At 48.9% G+C, this 21,602-nt stretch overlaps 1 protein-coding gene across 1 annotated transcript in view; it reads right to left on the bottom strand.

Moving 5' to 3' along the window:
* The window catches only part of NFIX (nuclear factor I X), a 119,401-nt gene extending 106,905 nt beyond the window's left edge, over nt 1-12,496 (bottom strand). The window contains exon 1 of the mRNA XM_051971647.1: nt 12,373-12,496. Coding sequence (XP_051827607.1) covers nt 12,373-12,399 — 27 coding nt within the window. The 5' untranslated portion in view covers nt 12,400-12,496. The remainder of the gene's footprint in view (nt 1-12,372) is intronic.
* Nucleotides 12,497-21,602: the final 9,106 nt, after the last annotated feature.

The raw sequence follows: 21,602 nt of genomic DNA, 5'->3' as shown, positions 1-21,602 counted from the left end.
ATCTCCTCACACTTCTTCAATGTTTTAGAGGATCTATGATTTTAGCAACTTCACATTTCAGTAGATGGCCCATATCTAAAAACTTCATTCCCCTGAAAGTGGATCCATAGGTGTCTCTGAACTTCCTTTGGCCGGCCTCCTGGCAAAAGGCACGAAGCCTGCTGCCCTTCTCTCAATGAAGCGGGCCCCGCACCTGCCCCGCGTGTGTCGCAGGGCTGCTGGGTGTTTCCAGTGAGGAAGGTGAAAATGCTTTGTAACCTGTTAAAAACGCACGGGAGCACTTATCCATGAGTCCTGCCCCTCGAGGTTTCAGGGATTTCACTCCCCAGCTAACCACACTGGGAAAATCCTACCCGAAGAGCAAGCGCTCCCACCCTCATCCAGGTTACGAGATAAGAGTGTCTACCTCAGGGAATCTCCCCGCAATAAACTTTCAGGGCCTGAGAGATTATCTCATTCAGGGCCCTCATTTTATAGGTGAGAGAGAAGGGACTTCCCCAAGATTACACAGCCAGGTGGGGTCAAAGCCTAGACTGAGTTCCAGATTTGTGTCAGAATCCAAGAGACTTCACAAATTTAGTTTTGACTGGAATCAGGACTTCCCTAAAAGAAATGGGATGTGTTGGGGATGGGAGTGAAGGGAGAAAAGGAACATATCTAAAGGAGGAGAGGGAACAATAGAGGCCCAAACTCCCTGGATACTCAACCCTTTTGGATTTGGCCTCCTAGGCAAAGACCAGCCAGGATGGAGATAGGAAGCATTCCAGAGAGAAACAAATCACTGGGAAGAACCTAATCCCGCGCTGTGACTTCTCCCTGCGAATCATCTCTGAAACATCTGAAGGTCAGCATAGACCCCATAATGAACCCATGCCTCCTTTGTTTAAACCATCAGAAAGAAGGTTAGAAGATCAAAACCAAGACTTAAGGTCATAAGTCTAAAACAGGAAAAGAGGAGAGAATTTGGTTTGGAGGTCCTAATAGTACAGAGAGAAGACAAGAAAGCACCCTGGTTCTGCAATCAGGATCTGAACTCAAATAATGGCTCTGCTGTGAGACCTTCAAAAAAATTCCTTAGATTCTCTGGGATTCAGTTTCTTCATCTGTATAATGAAGAGTTTAGAGATGATTCCAGGGTCCTTTTCAACTCCATGATCCTATGCCTTATGAAATAGACCTCTTTCACAGGCCTCTAGAATCTCTAGATTCTCTAGAATTATCCCCTTCTCTCCTCCAACACTGCACTGGTACAGACGCTCTTGACCTCACACTAGCACTACTACAATGGCTTCTGGTAGGTCTATAGTCTCAAATCTCTCTCCACTTCAATCCATTCTTCATTCAACCATTAAAGTGATTTTCATGAAATGTAGACATGATTATGTTACACCCCACACACACTCAATAAACTCCAGTGGCTCCCTATTACCTCCAGGAGCAAATACAAAATGTTCTGTTTGGCACTCAAAGCCCTCCATGACCTAACCCTCTCCTACCTTTCCTGTCTTCTTATCCTTGAACTCACATCCTTTGACAATGATACTGGCCTGCAGGGTTTTCCATGAACAAGGTACTCTTGGCTCTGGACATTTTCTCTGTCAGTCCCTCATATGTGAAATGTTCTCCCTCCTCTACTCTGACTACTGATCTCCCTGGTTTCCTTTAAGTCACAACTAAAATCCCACCTTTATTAGGAAGCCTTTCCTAATCCTTTTTAATTTTAATGCCTTCTCTCTGCTAATAATTTTCTATTTATCACTTGCTTTGTAGATAACTCTTTGCCTGTTGTCTCCCCCAATAAATTGTAAGATCCTTGAGAGTTTACAAAGACAGGGACTATCTTTTGCTTTCCTTTTTTTTAAGCTCCTTGCAGAGCTTAGCACTTAAGAAATGTTTATTGAATTGAATTATTATCTTATGATCTTTAGCAGATTTAAGGTAAATGATAAAAATGCCATTTCTGCTAGAGGGGGCCTCCATTCAACAAAAATTTTCATCCTGGGAGAAGCCGTGGGGGAATCTCATCTTTGCCATCAATTGTAGAGTTGGGCAACATTTATTAAGCTGTCGGGCACTGTACAATTCTGGGGATAAAAAGAAAGGCAAAAAAAACAGTACCTGTTCTTCAAGTACTTAGATTCTATTGGAGGATGCAATTTGTAAATAACCAGGTATATACAAGATATATAGGAAGTAGATAGAAGGTAATCTCAGAGGGAAAGATTCTAACCAGCAACTGAGAGAACTGGGAAAGACCCTGGTGTCAAAGGCAGAATTGGAGCTGAAGGTATCTCTGGTCCTCTCCTACCCTTTCTCAGAACTGGGAATTGGAGCTCAGCTTTAAGTTCAAAGGAACCTTTCTTTCCCCAACCTTAAGACAAAGAGAGAAAGGGACAATTGACATGGATAGGTGGATGAGACTTGAATCCTGTCCCATATGCTCCATAGTCCAGATATTCTTTAGGCCTAATGGAACACCAAGGAATAGAAGTATTTACTAACTCAATAAGTGTCTACCGGTCATTGTGCTAAGCAAAGCCAACATGAATCGGAGGCCCTCATCCCTTCCTTCTACCATCAGACAAACTGAAGGAGTAGAGAGAAAGGACAGTTAGAACAGAGGTGCTTTGAACCTGAAACTCCACTATAATCTGGAGACTAAAGCCTCCTAATAAAGCCATAGTGGCTTGTATGTGATTCTGTTCTTGAGTACATGGTTTTTTTTTCTGTATGTGCATTTTAATATGCCTATGTGGGTCTGAGCAGATAGGCCCTGCTGTAAGATTCTATATGTGTATGTGTGTATAAATATAGATAGATAGATACGCACACATACATACACACATACATATAGATAGATACACAGACAATACATATTATACATATATATATGGTTAGCCTCTCAATTGTAGATACTTTTGGCTTGGAGTTCTTAACCTGGGATTCATGAACTTGTTTTTAAATATTTTATTGTTATTCAGTATAATTGGTTTCCTTTGTCAATGAAATGCACAGATATAAAATCTTTTGTATTTTGTATTGTGTTTTATTTAAAAGTGTTTTTTGAGAAAAGATTACATAGAAGTTTAGACAAAAAAAGGGTTAAAAATCCCAATGTATACCAAAGAGTTTTTGACTAAAACTCTGTATTATTTGGCTTCCACTTTTCCCTTTTCTCTGGATGTGTAGATCAGAACCAAGAGACGGTTTGTAAAGGCCTTGTTCTAGTCTGAAGTCTATCTGGAGTCTCTGGTTCTCTGACTCCCTCTCCATATTTCAATACCTTCCTCCCATGGGGCTGGGAGACCCTGCTGAAAGCCTCCCTATTATCAAGTGTTTTGGGGCCCAATCAATCTGGTTTTCCTTGTTTGTGGAAGGGAAAGAAACATTTTCGAGTAAGACGTCTCTCCCTGGTCTGTGCCTAGGGAGTTGGCATTGTACCTTAGGAAAAGGGGGTTCAAGGCAGCCTTGGTCCAGTCCTTGGGGGGGATTTTTTTGTTGCTTACCTCAACCCCTTTTGGTGATTTGAGTCTGGAGGGGCACCCAGTCCCACCCACCCACTGGCTGCCTCCCAGCTCAGCTTCCCCCTGGGGTGGGGCCTTTGGGGGGGGTGTAATCCCTGGCGAAACCCAGGCCTCTGATTGGCTGTGGCAGGCCGCAGTGCTGCCTGCTTCCCTCTCTGCCGGTGGTAGTGACTGCGGCAGCTCAGAGCTCAGCACACAGCTGCAGCCCCACGGCTCTCTGCCAGCCCAATGAGCAACCAGACTTTACTTTGGGAAGAGACATTCCTCTCCCCCATCACCCCCCTACTCCCCTGCCTAGCCCTAGCCAGTCCCTAAGCCTTGCCCTATTCACTGGATACTGCCAGCCTGTTCTCCGCTGCCACCGGTACCAGGAGGGAGGTGGGAGTACCTTAGCCCTTCCCAAGCACTGGCACCCCCCCACCTGTAACTTTCTTCAAAGGAGTATAATGGTGATATTGCTCTGATATCAAGACTGTTTGCTCTACCCTTCCCCCACCCCACCCCATAATGCCTTACCTTCTCTCCCATTCCTAAAAGAATAAACGATAGTTATCTGCCCTGCCTAGCTTCCACTCCAAAGCCCTTCCATCCCTCTACCTACAGATGCTCCAGTCCTCAAAACAGAAATTCATTTCCCAGCTCTAAAGAGTCTCCTGATGGCTGGCAAGAGCAGAGGTGGAGGCTGAGGGGAATGGAGGACTGCAAGACCATCTCTTCTTAGTGCTTGGGGCTGGAGCCAAAAATGGGGAAGGAGAGATATTCAGCCAGGGCCAAGATGCATTTGGCAGAAGAGGGGGGAAAGCCAGTGAGAGAAAGAGAAGGAGGGAAAAAAAGGAGGGGGAAAGAAAAAGATAGGAGAGAGAAAGAGAGAGAAAGACAGAGAGAGAGACAGAGAAAGAGAGAGAGAGAGAGAGAGAGAGAGAGAGAGAGAGAGAGAGAGGAAGAAAAAGAAAGAGAAAGAAAGAAATAAAGAAAGAAAGAAAGAAAGAAAGAAAGAAAGAAAGAAAGAAAGAAAGAAGAAAGAAAAAAAGAAAGAAAAAAGAAAGAAAGAAAAAGGAAGGAAGAAAGAAAGAAAGAAAGAAAAAGGAAGGAAGAAAAAGAAAGAATTTTCAAATTCCTTTCACTTAAAGTCTTTAGTGCAAATATGCTTCTGGTAAAGGTCTTGCACCCACCCAAGCAGTTCTTGGCTTCTGATACCCCACAGATAGAACAGTCTTGATCTAGACACAGAGAGGAGAATACTCAAGCTGGATGGACAGACAGCCACGGCAGTCCCAGGACAGATTCAGAGAAGCAGCCAAAATCAATCTTAAATGGGCAGAAGGAGCCACAGGGTAGACAGAGAGAGGTCTGTCCAACTGCTTTCCACCTCTCCCCTAGCCCTGCTGCTTGTCTTCCCCAAACACACACACACACACACACACACACACACACACACACACACAACAGTGTCTCTGTCCCAGACCGAGTTGGGGCTGACTTCTGGGGGTGGGGGAAGCATAGGCAGAAGGAGGCTCTGAGCCACCTGGCCCAGGTCGGGGTGTCCAGGGAAGGGCTGAGCTCAGCAGGGAACGGGACCAGACTAGACTAAGGCTTCTACAGCTTTGGTCCAGCCTTCATGGAGGTAGCTCCTCTGGACCTAGAACAAACCTGGCATCAGTTGTAGGTCCCTCCCCATCATGGAAAAAGCTAGTGAGCGCAGGCCACCCGCCTGTCAAGCTCACCTCTATGCACTGAACTGCCAGTGGGCCCTGCTAAGATCCGGCGCCAAGGCCCAGCAGAGGGAGGGGCCGTGAAATTACCAGCACATGTAGATGGGACACAATGACAGGGAGGGACAGCTAACAGCAAAACCTGTCTGTCATTCCTCCCGTGTGTGGAGCACTTCCCAAAACAAGTTTGCATCCTTTATAGATCTCCCTAGGTCTTTGCAATCATCCGTGAGCCGGACTAGGCTGATGGGGGTAATTGTCCCCATCTTACAAAGGGAAGGGGAGGCCCGGCCAGATGAAGTGAGTTACCTACAGTCATTCAGAACGTGATAGAATTAAAGCCCAAGGCCTCCTGACTCCAAACCCGGCTCTTTCCACTGTACCCTGTTACCGCCATGTGCCCAGAAAGACACAAGAGTGACAAAGACATGAGCCAGAGGTATACCCACTGCCACCATTACAATCGCCAGATAGACCAACGTGCTCCGAGGAAAAGAGACACAGAGAAATCACCAGAAAACAGTACAAGGATGCCCAGGAGAATCAGTATTTGGCATTTATTTTATATATAATCCATATATGATTATATATCATATACAACATATGTGATATATAATAAATTATATATAATAAATATTTATTTGTTATTTGATGTACATTCATGTGCTAGATTACCTGCTCGCCCAACCATTCCATCTCACTTCTCCCTCCCTTCCTGCCACCCCCACCAAGATCAGACTCTGTTACCATAAGCTACAATGCAATGATTTCAGGGACTGGGATTGTAGAGGAATCCTCTGTCCTATTCCTACGCCTCACTCTCCCAGAAAAGACTAATCCCCTGCCCCAGAAACTCAGACCCTTCACCCTATATGTGGGGAGGAAACTGAACAAGAAAGAAGCAGCAGATGAGATAATGAAGAGAATGGCAGCAGAGAAAGTAGAGAATCAGAGAAACAGTGGCTAAGACCTTCCCAGAGTCTCATCACAGAATCAATATATGTACATGGGCACATTCATCCTCACCCATGGGGAAGAGAAATTAATAGACATTGGAGTCTACGGGTCTTAACTCAAATTGGGGGTGAGACGTGAAATATGGGGCCAGCTTAGCTCTAGGAGGGCAGGCAATCAAAGGGCCTTATTCCAGATCCTGACATAGCAGGGTACCATGTATTGGCTAACTCGGTCTTCTGATGGGCTTTCTTCCTCTTTTTGGCCAATATATTCAATAGCTATCTGAACACCAGAACCCACAATTCTTGACTTTATCTGATTACCTTTCTACTTTTGTAAATCCCTGAACTTGATTTTCTCCTATATGGGTTGGTTCCATTGCCAAGAAGCTATCCCCCATTCCTTTGGACCCTAAGTGTCTTTTCTTCCATCTTTCCCCCCACCTCATTATAACTGTAAGGCCCTCTTGATATATGTGTCTGTGAGGTTTCCCCACCCACAGTCCTGCTCCACCCTTCTCATGATTTCCTTGTCCCCTTCCTCGGCTAGGGTCCGCCTGTCTTATGTCAACACCTCCTTTCATGTCCTTCTTTGTTCAGATGACGCCTATCTGTCCAAGTGGAGCTGTACACATGCCTTTCTTTCATTCCTATCCAATGTAGCCAGTACAGTCTCACCTCTGAAGGCTTCCTAGATTTGCCCTTTTGGTCCCTAGCTCAGGATGGCTTCTTCCCGGCCCTTTCTGAACTCCACTCTCCTCCCCATTCTAGTCCCTATTTTTAAATAGGGACTAGACTTCTCTCTCTGCCCTTCTTCACCTGGCTACTTGGATTCCTGTTTCTGTATACTTGGTTTTCTGGAGATCAGCTCTCTTACCCTGCCCCTAGATGACTTCTCTGGGCCACTTCCTTCCCATCCAGAATGAAGGCCTCTGGTTCAGAACCCCAACTCTGCAACTCCATACCCACAGGTCAGAGGTGAACATCATGTACCTCCAGGTTGTCCTCCAGTTTCTCCTGTATCGCCTATCCCACTACCCCCTTTCCAATAAAACAGGGTGCTAAGCCCAATGCTCTGAGACACAATAGGCAGTAGATCAGATTGAACTGAAATAATCAACCCCATGACTTTCCCAAGGATTAATACAGCTCAATCATATCAGCCCGGGTCACTTTGAGGAGCACCCCTAAGGTCTCTTGGCCTTATAATTAAAATGACAAGGTGGGGGAAGGAAGGCTGGGGGGAAAGCACCTAGGGTCAAAAGGAATAGGGGACAACTATTGACATAGGAACCATCCCATATAGGAAGAACTCAAGTTCAAGGATTTACAAAAGTAGAAAGATAATCAGATGATTTGTGAATATCATGGGAAAACACTGAAGCAGGAGATGTGGGAAAGAAGTCTCAACATTATTCATTCCCACTAGGAGCATAAACCAGTTTAAGAATGTGACTAAATGCATACCTTTAGGTGGATGCCTGTATATGATAACACTGCTGTATTTATGTTCCTATATGGGGCAGCCTGATTGATATAGAATATTGAACATAGAGTCACAAGATCTGGGTTCATGTTCTGGCTGGAATACATTTGACCCTGAGTAAATTCCTTCACTTCTTTGAACCTCAGTTTCCTTATCTGTAAAATAAGAATATTATTACTTTATAGTGACATAAGTAGCTCAAATGAATCTTATAGCTATTGGTGAGCTAATTTTTTTTCTGTGTGTAAGCATTTAACTGTGTTTGTATCTACATATGTTTGTGAGCATGTGTCTCTGTGTCGTATGATTCCCCATTCATCTCTATGTGTGTTTCTTTGTATGCCGGTGTGAAAATATATCTATGTACATGTGCCTCTCTTTTTTTATCTCTGTGGATGAATGCATGTTTTTGTGTATGTGACATGGATTTTCCCATTCATCTCTGTCTTGTCTAGGTGACAGGGGGTACCCCTCTAGATCCTAGCTCCACTATTCCTGCTCTAGATTTCTCTGCTTTTTCCAAGAATTGATTTTCTCTTTCCTCCTCCCATCTTTCATCCCTTCCTTTTTATTCTCTTTATTTCCTGCCTCTCTTGTCTCCTTTCTCTTCATTTATTTCTTCTTCCCTCTCTTCACCCAATTCTCTTCCTCTGTCATTTTCTGCTTCTCATCCCCTGACTTCCAGCTCTCTTCCCTCATCACTTTCTCCTCTTTTGTCACTCTCTCTCCTTTCTCACTTTCTTCTCCCTTTTATCTCTTCTCCTCCTCTTTATCTTCCCCTTTCTCCATTCTTTTCAGCTCTGATTCACCTTTTCTCTTCTCTCATTCTTTCTCTATAGTCTCTTTCCTCCCTCTCTCAATATCTTTGCTTATCTTCTTCTCTTTCTTTCTTTCTCCATCCCTTCTTTACCCTCCTCCATCTTTCTTTCTCTTTTCCCCCTTTCCCTCTCTTTTTCTACGTCCCTTTCTCCTCCTCCTTTTCCTCTTCCCCCTCTCTCCCTCTGCCTTCTTTCCCCACTAGGGCCCCTGCTCTGCTCTGCTCCTGCTCATTTATTGACTTTAAAATCAAAGCCAATTTTGGTTTTAGAGAAAGAGAGTGACAGAGATGGAGAGGGAGACAGAGACAGAGAGAGACAACACAGAGGGGAGAAAAACAAAGGAACACTGTCCCTTATGTCCAGTCCCAGGAACACACAAAAAGCCGAAGGGGCAGGCAGCCTGGTGTGGGAGCAGGACCCTGAGGGTTTTTTCCACGGGCTACTTACTAGGTTCATCAAAGCCTCTGGTGTTCCATGCGGTATAGAGAAACCTGGCTGGGGAGGGGGTGGGGAAATAGGGAAACAGCCCAGAAATACCACGGGCCAGGGCTAAGACTGCTGGATTTGACCTGCACTAGAGTCGAAGAGCTAAGGAACCCCGATTGGAGCCCCAATCTGTTCCCTTTGATCCTCTCTACCCCCAATCCCTTCAGCCTTTCAGTTCTTTCTGTTTCCTTGTTCTTGAATCATTCTGTCTTCATTTCAGCCTATCTGAGCTTTTGGTTTTTTGTTTGTTTGTTTTTGCTGGGGGGGATTTTTAAATTTTCTTTTAAAAAATGATAAATCCCACCCAAACCCAAATCCCAGATAGATTTTTGATTGGTTCTGACTTCTAATCCAGAAAGATCACAAGAAGCCCGAGTCAACTCAGAGCTTCCCTTCACATATATCCTAATACCCTTTAAAAGGCATGTGGGGTCTCCTAGGAAGGGGAGGTTCTTCAGTTCCCCACCCCTTCTTGTGGCAGTCCCAGTCTATATCTGCTGTCTCCCTGCCTTTTTCCATCTTCCAGTCAGCAGAAGAATCAATATTTTATGCCCAAAGCAATTTTGAAATCTAAGCAAATGAGAGGCAGTGGCACCAGTCGGGGCTCCCCACTCTGCCACCTCCTAGGTTCAATGTCCTTCATCTCACCTCTGCCCCAATCGCCCCCTTCCCAATCCTCCAATCTTTCCATGTTCCAAGGGAGAGAGAGAAGAGACAGAGAGAGAGAAGCAGAAATGGGGCAGAGAGAAAAGACGAGAGAAGTTACTTTTTTGTTTAACAGATGGGGAAGAGGAGGAAAGGGGGAAAGGGAAGGAGGAAAGGAAAATTGCAGGTCATTAGAGCGGCTTGAAAAGAAAAGTACAGAGTTGGGAAATGGATAATTAGGCAGCGGCTGGGCCGTGCTCGCCCACAAACACCCGAGCTTGTGGGGGAGGGGGGCCGGGGCTCAGGCCCCCTGCCCAGAGATTGGGGAGCTAGTGCATCTCGCGGAGAGGGGGGGGGTACTGGAAAGAGAACACAAGGTTTCCAGTCACCAGAGTGGCCTTGGGGACAGTGGACAAGTAGCGGAGTCGAGGAGAACATCGAAGATGGTTAGAAGCTAAAGGAAAACTCGAGCCGAGGGTGTGAAGCATGTTAGCTCTAAACCTCTGGAAGCTCGGGCCTTTTTTCTCCCAAACGGGGATGTTTCCTGACCCAAGTTCTGGCCCCGAGTTTTGACGGCTAATAGTGACCATGCAGAACCCAAGCTCAGACCATGAAAGGTTAATGCACTGAAGAGGAGAACCTGGGGCCACGTTTGAAGAAATAGGCCCCAAAGTTAGGAGACTCAGCCCAGCAGATCTTCCTGTCCCCAATGCTTCAGCTCAAGGGTCAGAGGCAGGAGGGCCTATGGCTCTCATTCTCCCAGATTCTGCCACTCCCCAACAGGAATACCCCAATTCTAGAGTCTGAGTGAAAAAGAAAGGAAGTTCACACATACACACATACATAATTCATACTAATGCACGGGCCTGCAAACATCCACTCACTCTGAAATACGCAGATATAAATTTCACATGCCCACATTCACTCACACTCTACAATAGATAGGACAGACTGACAGATAAACCGCTTCATCTTTACACAACCATCCCGCTGTGCCAAGGGAAGGGTCTGCTCAAGGCCCTGACCTGATCTGCCCTCTCTCACTCACCACCCACTAGCTCTTACCCGTTGGAGGTCTCTAAATCACCCCAGTAAGGGTTTGTTTTTTTTTTTTTAACTGGCTTTCCGGATCCCCTGATATAGAGGACCTTCAGGAAGCACCTCTTCCCTGAAGACCAAAAGTGAAATTGGTGAAAAGCTTGGACCACCTAATGGGGCCTCGGGACATTCCGACCTTCCAAAAAAAACGGACACCCCAATAGGGAGGGAGGAGGGAGCCAGCAATCCCCAAATTTCCTGGCTCTGCTGTTTGCAGGAATCGCTTTCCCTGGGCTGAGCAGAGGGGGTCTTATTGAACGTCGGGCCACAAGGACAGACACGGGGTTGCAGGGCCTCCCGGCAGAGCAGGGGTACGCCGTCATTGACACAGAGGTTGATCCTTTCTCTCGCCTGTGAGGTCCACACTTAGGGAAGCCTCGGAACAGAGCAGGGGAGCACGATCTGTGCCCGATCTCTCACAGCTCAGTCTTAAATCGGGGGTGTGCTGAGCTCTATCGCGTCCTATGGCGCGGGGCCTGTTGCGCCTTCTATTCGGGTCTGAGACAGCCTGCCACCTAATTGGTAAAGCTCTGGCTTAGTGTTCAGTGTCCCAAGTTCGCCCCCCTTCCCTCCTTTTCACCCCAGGCCCCGAGCTAGGGGTCAGGAAGCACGACGATTTCCTGTCCTGCGGGAGTCGGGCCGCGAGAAGATTCGACTGAGGCTCGGCCTCTTTACCACAAGCCGCACATAGCTTGTGCTGGCTAGAAAGTTTGCGGCGGAAAAAGTTTATGGAGCGAGCGGGGGGCGGGGAGAGAGGCCCGGGAGGGGAGGCAGCGGGCGCGGGAGTTAGCGGGAAGGGAGGCCCACTGCGCTGTCAGACTCTCTGCCTGCCTGAGTTCCAGATTGGGATCGGAACCGGAGGTTGAGCGCCGGGAGATCGCGGGCCTGGCACAGGCGAGACCTAGACGGAGTCAGAGAGGAAGACTTGTGGAAGGATTGACGGAGGGAAGGAGCCACGGTGCCCGAGGGGGCCGTCAGCGCCGCCCGCCGGAGCCCGAGCCGGGGCTGGAGGCCGAGCGCCCCCCGCAGCTAGCAGCTCGCTGGCCCCGTAGGGCTGCTCGCGGTCTGTGCCTTACGGCGACTCTGGCTCTTTTTTATTCCCGAAATAAATTTGGGAGACGCGCCATTTTCTGAACTCTGCGCCCATGTGCGGGGAGGAAAACAAAGGCCCTGGAGAGAGTGTGGCCCGCCCCGCGGCCGCGGAGCCGAGCCTGGCAGGGCCCTGTGCAGGGGGGTAGAGGGGGGAGCGGTGGGGAGCGGGGAGCAGAGCCCCGCGCTAAGGCGGGCAGCGCCAGGCCCTGCTGAGAGGGCTTCCCCGGCCCCCCTCCCCCTGGCAGTCACACCCTCCACACGCACTCCCACCCCCACCCCGACACTGACACTGACACTGACACACACTCACGCTCACACTCACACTCATTCGCAGCCTGACACTCTCGCAGACACACACGCAGCCTGGCACACGCGCGCCGACAGCCTCCGTTCCACACTGTCTCGCACACACCACCCTCGCGCAGACTGACTGACACGACATGCAGTCTCTCGGAGGCAGCCGGACCCACTCGCAGACAGCTTCGCAGGGAGACACGCGCGCTCGCACACACACACCCTCCCAGCCCCGGGGCGGGGGCGGCGGCGCCCGGTTACCTGGGTGAGGCAGTACGGGGAGTACATCGCTCGCTGTCCGAGGAGCCGCGCTGCTGGCGCGGCGAGGCGCGACTCAGCTCAGCTCGGCTTGGGCCGGGCAGTGGGGGAGCCGCGCTCCGGCTCCGAGAGAGCCTGCCCCGAACCCCGCGCCGCCGCTGCAGCCGCCGCCGCTACCGCCGCCGCCGCCGCCGCAGCTGCCGCTGCCTCCGCTGCCGCCGCTGCCGCTGCCGCCGCCGCTCTGGCTGCCTCCTCGCTCGCCCTGCTCGCTCGCTCGCTCCCTCTCCTCTCCAACTCTCCTCCTCTCTCGCTCTCTACTCCATGCCGCTCGGTAACCCCGCCTTGCAGTGCTCTCTGAAAGTGAAAGTTTAGACAAAGTTTGGAACCGAGCGCACTTTAGAGAGAGAGAGAGAGAGAAAGAGAGAGAGAGAGAGAGGGAGAGAGAGAGGGAGAGCGAGAGAGGGAGGGAGGGAAAAAGGGAGGGAGGGAGGCAGCCCGGCCCTCCCGCCCCGACCGCGCCCGCTCCCACCCCCGCTGCACAACACACGGACACACACTCACACCCATCCCGACACATACTTTCTCTCACACACTTACCCTAACGAACAGTCACACATGGATATACTGACACACACGCAGACACACACTGACATCCAAGGGCACACAGTGACACATCGGCATGCTTTAATGGCACGCCTCCCCTCTCCCAAACACATAGACAAGCCCACTACCACTAGGTCGTACTGACACACTGTTGCACCCCAGACACATTGTGCATGTGTAAGTGTGTGCTCCTGTCACCTTCTCCTTTGTGAGTGACAGGAGGCATGTCTTTCCAGAGCCTCCTCCAGCCTGTGGGTGCCCCTTGCCCCCTCCCGCCTCAGGGACACCTTTTGACATTGCACTTCCCCTCCTACATTACTGCTGGTTCCAGGATCCCCTGAATGACTGCCCTTTCCTGGCTCAATCCCAATCTCAGGTGAGCCCCTCCCCCTTCCTGGGCAGCAGGGAATGGAGGGGTTTAGAGGATCTGGAAGTTGGAGGTGGGGGACAAAGGAGAGCTAGAGGTGCCTATGGAGAAAGGGAACAAGGAGAAAGAGAGAGAGAGAGAGAGAGAGAGAGAGAGAGAGAGAGAGAGAGAGAGAGAGAGAGAGAGAGAGAGAGAGAGAGAATATGTCCTGGATTCTGGCTCAGGAATATTTTTGCTGAGTCCCAGTTCAGCACCAGGCCCACAACAGCTTACTCTGAGTCAGGGGGAGAAAGGAGACAAGAGTAGAGCTCTATGGGTGTGGCACCCATCCTGAGACCCAAAAAAATGGGGAATGTGGGTGAAATAATCCCCTTCGCTCCTCCAGCCCACAAGGTAGGTTCTCTGGAAAAGTCTGGATATTCCTGCTATTTCCATCTTCACTTAGCCTGGTAGGGATAAGGGTTTCAGTATGTGTGTTTGGGAGGGTGGGTGTTGGGTGTATTCGTGAGCCCCAATGTGTCTTGGTGTGCTAAGGCTCACCCCCAGAGGATTTCAGAGCACTCCATCCTCCCGCTCCTCTTTTCCTCAGCAGCTGCCGATGAAAAGACTTGGGCAGAGAGGGAATTGATACGTCCTTAAAAATTCAAGGGCTCCTCGTAAACAGAAACTTTTAACACCGTTTAAAGTTTCAATACTGCTGAGGAGGGGGATGGGAAGACTGGGAGGGGTACACTGGGCAGGGGGCCTGGCTTCTTTTGGGGTAACTTCAAAGGGGACAGCTTCCTCCCCTAGCCTAGGGGGACCTGCAAAGCAAGTAGCCAAAATCAAGCATGGTACCTCTCTTATCCAGGTCCCCGCCCCCATTTTATTATCTGGAACACTGGTGGACATTAACCCAGTCCCCCCATAAGGAGTCACCCAATTAACTTCAGTTAATGGATCCACAAAGCCGAGGAGTAGCGAGCGTGAGGCACTGGATCCTTTTGGATCCCCAATTCCTTCTGCTGCCGCATCTCAGCAACCACAGACCTCCAGGACTGCTCTCTCCCCTGCCCCCCACTAAAAAAAAAATTTACCTGTAGCAAATTGACCTGCTATGGAAATGGAATGGAGTCAAGAGTGTGTAGCTGGAGGCATGAGTAAGCCACCTCTAGACCTACCTACCAAAATATCTTTTGTGGGCCTTTTGCTGAGTGAGTCTAGGTGGCTGAGCTGTAATGGAAGGAGAAGGCAGTTCCACATTTAGCCTGACCACAGATTAGGTAGGAAGAAATGGAGGTCCAGGGTGAGATGCCCCCAGAATTATCTGTGAACTTTACTCTTCCTGCCCTTCCCATCTGTGCCCCTAAGGAGACTTCTCTCCTGGGCCAGCTTAGGAGAACAGGGAGGAAAGAAATCATTCATCAACTAGAAACATAATAGCATGTATACAGAACATATCTTCCTCTGTTTTTTGACTTCTATTAACTCATTTGAACATAGGACAGATCTAGATTCAATGTATAGGAATGAGATTTCATTTGTATAAGGAACTTGTAGGTGAAGAAGCTTCCTCTACCAATTCAGGGCCACACCTTCTGCAATTTAGTTTTAAGAGAATTGCCGGGAGCACTTAGAGGTTAAGTGGCTTGCCTTAAGTCTATAGGGCCGGGGTCTGGAACCTCAAATCCAGGTTTTTCATGTTCCAAAACCAGCTCTCTATAAAGAATATGTAAAACATTTCTTAAATTGCAAAGCACAATGGGTACAAAATCTTAGAGATGCAATTGTGATGCAATGATGGAAAATTGTTTTCCCCTCCCATCATTCCCTTACAAACTTCACTGACGACCACAATGTGTGTGAACATATGCACAAGTAGAAAAGAAAAAACAACAACCATATTTTCATCCTATTTCATTTACAACTGGTCTGGGGAAGGTGGGAGCAGGGCATTAATAGAAGAAAGTAGGCAGTAGGGATGATCCTTCAAGCCCGGTGGGTGCATACACACACACACACACACACACACACACACACACACACACACACACACTCCACCAGGTACCCAGACATACCTGGCCAATAAGAAATCAAGCAGGAGGAGATAGGGGAGGGTGAGAGGGGGTTCCCTGGAGCAAGCCTCCAGCAGGTAGGTTGGGCACAGCTGGAATGTCACAGCTGGAATGCCCCAATGTTCCTCCTGGCTAAGGCTGCCCACCTGGCCCCAGTTGGCAGCAGGTGCGGCCCTTTCACAATGCAGGTGTGTGCAGGGGGGAGGTGGGGAGAACTGAAAACATCTAGGGGCCCAGCTGGCAACTTCCAGGGCTTTGGAATGTTTGGAACAGGTGAGTTCCAGGCAGGAGTGGGGTGTGGGAGAAACTGTTGAAGAAGTCTATCCTGCCCCAGTGGGCTGGGCTAAACTGGGAAAGGGGAGCCCGGAAACTCCTGGAAATTTCATTAGGACAGCAGCTGTATTTGGGTCCTACCTGGGGGACAAATGGGAGGAGGATAAACTGGGAATGGTATGTGGAGATGCTATTTATATTGCAGAGCAAAGACAGTGGATGCTTGTGGTCTTGGGGGAGGGTTACAGGTTTGTACGGTATTTGACATCTTTCTTTACTTCAGCCCCCTCTTCTCCACCCTACCACTTCTCTTAACTCCCCCTTTCTCCTCTCCCTCTCCCTTACTTCTCTTTACCATAGGTCACTCCTCCAAAACCTCCTCCCTCTCTCCCCTCCTTCTCAATTTCCTTTCTTCGCTACTTCCCATCTCTTCCCATTCCCTTTTTCCTTCATCCCCTTCTTTCCATCCTAGATCACTGTCTCCCTTCAACCCTTTCATTTCCATACTACACTCATTCCCGAGCTATTCCTTCCTATCCATTCTTTTTCTTCAGCCCTCAGACTCCCTCTAAGCTCGCTCTGTCTCTCTCTCCTTTTTTCTTTTCTCCCCCCTCCAGCCATCAGCTTCTTGTCTTTCCCCACCCAAATTTTCTCTTTCCTTACCCTATTAGGCTAGGGTACAGAAGCTCACTGGTTTCTTACTCTGACATTCTTGCCTACTCAGACTTGATGATGGAACCTATGGGTAGGATTAGCTGTGAAGGGGGATAAATCATGTCCTTGAGATTTCCCAAAAGTATTCCAGAACCTCCAGAATCCCCAAATTCAAGACCAAGATTTTCAGTGACAAAATTTGTCTCATTTTTGTCTTTGTACTCCCTACATTTAGCATAATACCTGGGCCACTTAATATTTCCCTAATTAAAAACAGCTTTGGGTTGGGGGATTGTAAAATTGGGATGTGGTACAAAGCTAACGGACTAAGTTAAGAAACTTAGTGGTGTCTCTGTTCCTGATTAATTTGCAAAGACAAATCATTTTACTTCTCAGTTTCTTCATCTGTTACACTGGGATATTAGTATCTTACCAACCCAATTCATGATGCTATGCTGAGGATCAAATGAGAAAAAGAAAGGGAAAGATTCCATATAAATTACTATTACTATTACTACTACTACTACTACTACTACTACTACTACTACTACTACTACTACTACTACTACTACTACTGTTATAATAATCTCCAGAGACAGGATGGCAGGATCAATAAAGTGTGGGACTTGAAGTCAGAAGATCTGGCTCTGAATCTCATTTCCATACCATGTGACCCTGGACATGTCATTTAATTTCTTGTCTCAATTGACTTTTTAGTAAAACGAGGCTGATAAAACCCACAAGGGTTGTTGTAAGCCTTGAAAAAGATCAATTACATGAATTTCTTTGAAAACTTTAAAATGCTATATAAATGCTAGTTATTACTGTTATCTATAGGATTTTTCATATTGCCCAGAGAGTTTTAGTATTCTGCCCACGTAAGTCAACTAAGGTTCTTTCTTAGTGCTTTGGAAGTTTAGAATCATTGATTCAGCCACTCTTCAATATTCCTACATACATAGACACAATCACAATTCCACCGCACACCTGGTAGGAAGGAGGAACCTGTGGGTTTCCCTAAGGGAAATGGAGAAACAATTTGGGAAACTTTTCATTTGTAGCCAAGAGACCCCAGAAGACCCCAACAGAAACTTGGAAATATAACCTGAATAAGACTTCTGTTTGAGGAAGGGCAGGGCTGGAAAGGCTGTTGGATGAGCCTCTGTGGTTGTGCATGCGTGTGTGTGTGTGTGTGTGTGTGTGTGTGTATCTGTCTGTATCTGGGAATGTATGCTTGTGTATTTATGCGAATGTGCAAACAAATCTTTGCATTTGCAAAGTGAGGCTGTTGGACTAGATAATTCCTAAGATCCTTTCCTTCTCAGAGTTGTATTTCATGAGCTTGTTTTTGTCTCTGTATTTGTTTCTGAGTGTGAAAATGTGTATTTGTGTATATCTATGTGCGAGCACATAAATATTATATAAGTACGCCTTAGTCTCCATGATTGTGAGTATACAGCTATGCATAATTGGCTACATGAGTCTGTAGGATTATGTCTGAGTCTTTGTGATTATATGCTTATATTTGAGTGTGAGTGAATCTGAGTGTGTGCCATATGATGCATAGGTAAGTGTGAGTATATAGATGAATGTTTGTATAAGTTGTATATACAGCCTATGTCTAAGAATAAGTGTATGAATCTGTACCATGTGTCTATTTGTAGTCTTTTTTTGTGTGTATGAGCGTCTGTGGGGGGTATAAATCTGGAGGGGTGTATGTCCCTGTGTGCTTGAATCCTTCCCAGACATTCTCCCATTTCGGGGTCAAGGTTGAATAATTCTCTTCCCCCTGCTCCTCACTCCACTCACCCACACAAGTCTGTGACCAAAGACAAGTGTTCCTCTAGCCCCCTCAATGCCCGCCCCTCCCCCTGCAAAGGCACACACTCAGACCAGAATAGTTCAGCTCTTTGATCCTCCCGCCTTAAACCAAAATTCAAGGCTTCCATTGCTACCCCCTTCTCCTCTGACAAAGAACGAGAACTGCAGAGTCCAGTGCACTGGAAGCCGCCTTTCCTGTTCAGACGTAGCTGCTGTCGTCTCGGGGGCACTAAGCACTGCTTAAAAACAGGGACCAGGCTGGGGAAAGATAGGAGCAGAACCCACCCCGGGGCAAAGACAGCTGGGGGTGGGGAGGGGCAGCTGGCATCTCGCGGGAGAGGCTGCATTCCAGCCCCACTGGGTCCGCAGCTGTGCCCAGAAACGAGGGCCAGGCCCGGGCTTGGCTGGCACTGGCAGAATTCCGGTCCTGTGCCCATTTGGTGGGGCGGGGGTCGGCAGGGAGACCAAGGTCCAGGGAGGGGCAGAATTCGAGAGCTGGGGGGGAAGCAAGAAGTCAGGAATCCTGACGCCATCGCTTTCCTGGCTTCCCCCTGAAAGTGATTTAATCCGACTGACGGACAAACCGTGACCTTGTTCTCTGTTTCTCTCCTTTTCTCTTGGTCTCTGGATTTCTTTGGCTCTCAGGCTCTCCCTCGGGGCCGCAGATAACCAGAACTGTTAGGACTAGGGAAATGGAAAGAGCAGTGGCTCTATCTTCTCTCAGGTGCGGGGACCCTGCCCCGCCCTCCCGGTCAGACCCAGCCCAACTCTGCCCCGCCCCGCCTCTCACCCCCCACTGGGGGACCCTGGGCGCCTAGCCTACTTCCCCAGGTGCGCGAAGCTGCCCCAGGCCGCCCTCCCTGCTCTACCTGCCCAACTTTCCACGGGGGAGGGACCTGCACCAACGTGCCCTGGCCCGGCTAGAGCGGGGGCCCACACGTGCCTGGCACGGGCACCTGTGCCACATCCCCACCTTCCAGATCACTGAGGGAACTGGAGCCTTCTCCCCAGCAGCGCCAAACAGGCCCTGAGCTACACACAGTTACACCCGGACCTCCCTCAGGGACACACCCTCCCACCGCTGCGGAGAAGACACAGCCCCACGGACACACACTCACAGCTTCCAAGAACACACACCCTCAAGATACAGCCCCGAGGACGCTTTGTCCCTGGATTGCAACCCTCGAACCCACAGCTTCGTGCGGACACACAATCACTGTCGCAGGATAGCATATGGACCCACAATCCCATACCTCGCACTGACAACAGTCTCTGTCTCTGTCTGTCTGTCTGTCTCCCTCCCTCCCTCTCCCCCACCTCCTTCTCGGTCGGGATAAGCTGGGAGCCCCTGGGGGGGGGGGGATGCGCAGCTGTCTGCAGTGGGTGCCAGCCCCACTCCAATCCCCAAATAATGAATATTCATTAGTACATCGGGCCTCCCCGCGCGCAAGCCTTTGGGGAGCGCGCGGTCTCCAGACAGCGACGTGCGCGTTCTACCAATTCCGTGCACGCGCGCGAGCCCTCGCACTCCCCGCCCCACCCCCGCCCTATCCCCCAGCTTTAGCCCACAGGCCTAAGTCCCCCGAAGGGTTACTGATCTAGGTCGGAAATCCGCTGCGCCAAAATTCCCAGGCTGACAATTGGGCGGGAGGGATCCTCGGTCTTGGAAGAGCAGAAATCAGATACAGCAAAATAACCTTGTCCCATTTAAGGGGCAGCGAGGGGCATGCGGAAGGAGGGCTGCCGGTGGGCAGCAGGAAGTGCGGACCACGGAGAGCTGACCCCAGAGCCAAGGTCCCGAGTTCCGTCTCTGATAAACACTCGCTTCGTGAGCCTCGGAACTTCTGTCCGCCAAAGCCATACGTAGCTGGGAAGAGGGAGTTATCACCTAGTACTCCGTATCAGTGGAGGACCTCACCACCCCCCATTACCACCCCTTTCCCCCGTCAAGATCAAGAGCCGGACTGAACGCCGGGGAAGTCCACAGCTTAGATAAGACTGTGCTGTTCCCATGAAGTCCACGGTCTAACAGGCCAAATCAAGCAACTCCTATCCTCTCCCTGTGGCCTCCCCCACAGGCTCTCGGGCAGGAGATCCTCCCATGCTCCTGCTTGGCAGCACGGGGTGACCCCCAGGATGTTCAATCCACCTCCATCCCAGAAAGGTCTCTGCACTGATGAAAGGGGGGCCTCGCTATTTTCCACCAGCGTATCTGATCCTTCTTCCTTAGAAGCAGCTAGGTGGTGCAGTGGTTAGAGCAACCAGCCTAGCCGCAAGAGGACCTGTCTTCAGATCGCAATCTCAGAAGCTTACTAGCAGTGTGATCCTTAGCAATTCACTTAACTTCTGCCTGATTTAGTTTCCTCGTCTGTAAAATGGACATATCTCTTCACAGAGTCGTTGTGAGGATCAAGTGCCATATTTGATATGCTGGCACATCATAGGCATTTTTCGTGGATGCTTATTCCCTTTTTCTTCCCTAAAGAAAGGACGTAGACACTAGTCCTTTGGGGGACCTAAGACAGGAGGGGCTGGCCGCTTCAATAAAACAAAAACATATATAACCAGCCCTAATACAGAACATTTGCAAAGGGACCCTGGAGTTAAATCCTAGCTTTGCCGTTTAAGGCTCCTTCCAATTGGAGCCCATGATCCCATAATCGAGGGGATCATTTCTAATACCCTTTCCACCCCCAAGTCCTATAATTCTCAGTCTGTTATATCAGTCCTCTTAAGAACAAGCAATCCGGGGCCATTATTGATGATTCTGGGAGATGGTCTATACAGAATATAGTGGCACTGATTGCTCCTTTCCATCTCATCCTTCAGGTGGAAGGAAAAAGCATACTAGACTTAGTATTTAAAAAAAAAGTTATCCTCCCCCAGAACTTTTTTTTTTATCAGTGGGAAGTTTTTCTGTTCCCCCAACAGTAATAATAGTTGATACTTAACCCTCCCCTTTTTTTCTTTACAAAGTGCTTTACATAATTTTCATCACAATGACCCTGCAAAAAGGTGATTCAAACGTTATGTTCCATTTTACAGACAGGTCAAGCTTGAAGACTCATAATAAATGGGCAGTGCTTAATTCAAATTTAGTCTTTCTAGATCCAAATCCTTAACACTCTGAACCGCTGCTAAAACGAGGAGAGTGGTCTTTGCCCTTCCTAGGTCATTCACGGGATTCAAAACTGGAAAGGACTTTCTAGAGTATATAGTCTAAACCCTCATTTACAGATGAGAAAATTGAGGTCTCTGCAGAGCAGGAAAGCGTGTGACACAGCTAAGCAAGTGGAAGAGGAAAGATCTGAACCCTTTCTCTTTACGTTTTCCCACTACACACGCTCAAGTCCCACGAGAGAGGGCTTGAAAGAGTAGCCCCGGCCCGTGCACGCGCGCATAAACGTACCCACACGTACCCCACCCGCGCCCGCGGCAGGGCGTAGAGCCTGCCTCCACGT

Source organism: Antechinus flavipes, chromosome 1 (genome assembly GCF_016432865.1).
Source record: "Antechinus flavipes isolate AdamAnt ecotype Samford, QLD, Australia chromosome 1, AdamAnt_v2, whole genome shotgun sequence".
Classification (NCBI taxonomy): Eukaryota; Metazoa; Chordata; class Mammalia; order Dasyuromorphia; family Dasyuridae; genus Antechinus; species Antechinus flavipes.
Note: the sequence above shows the minus strand (reverse complement) of the source record. Positions and strands in the feature narration are given on the sequence as shown.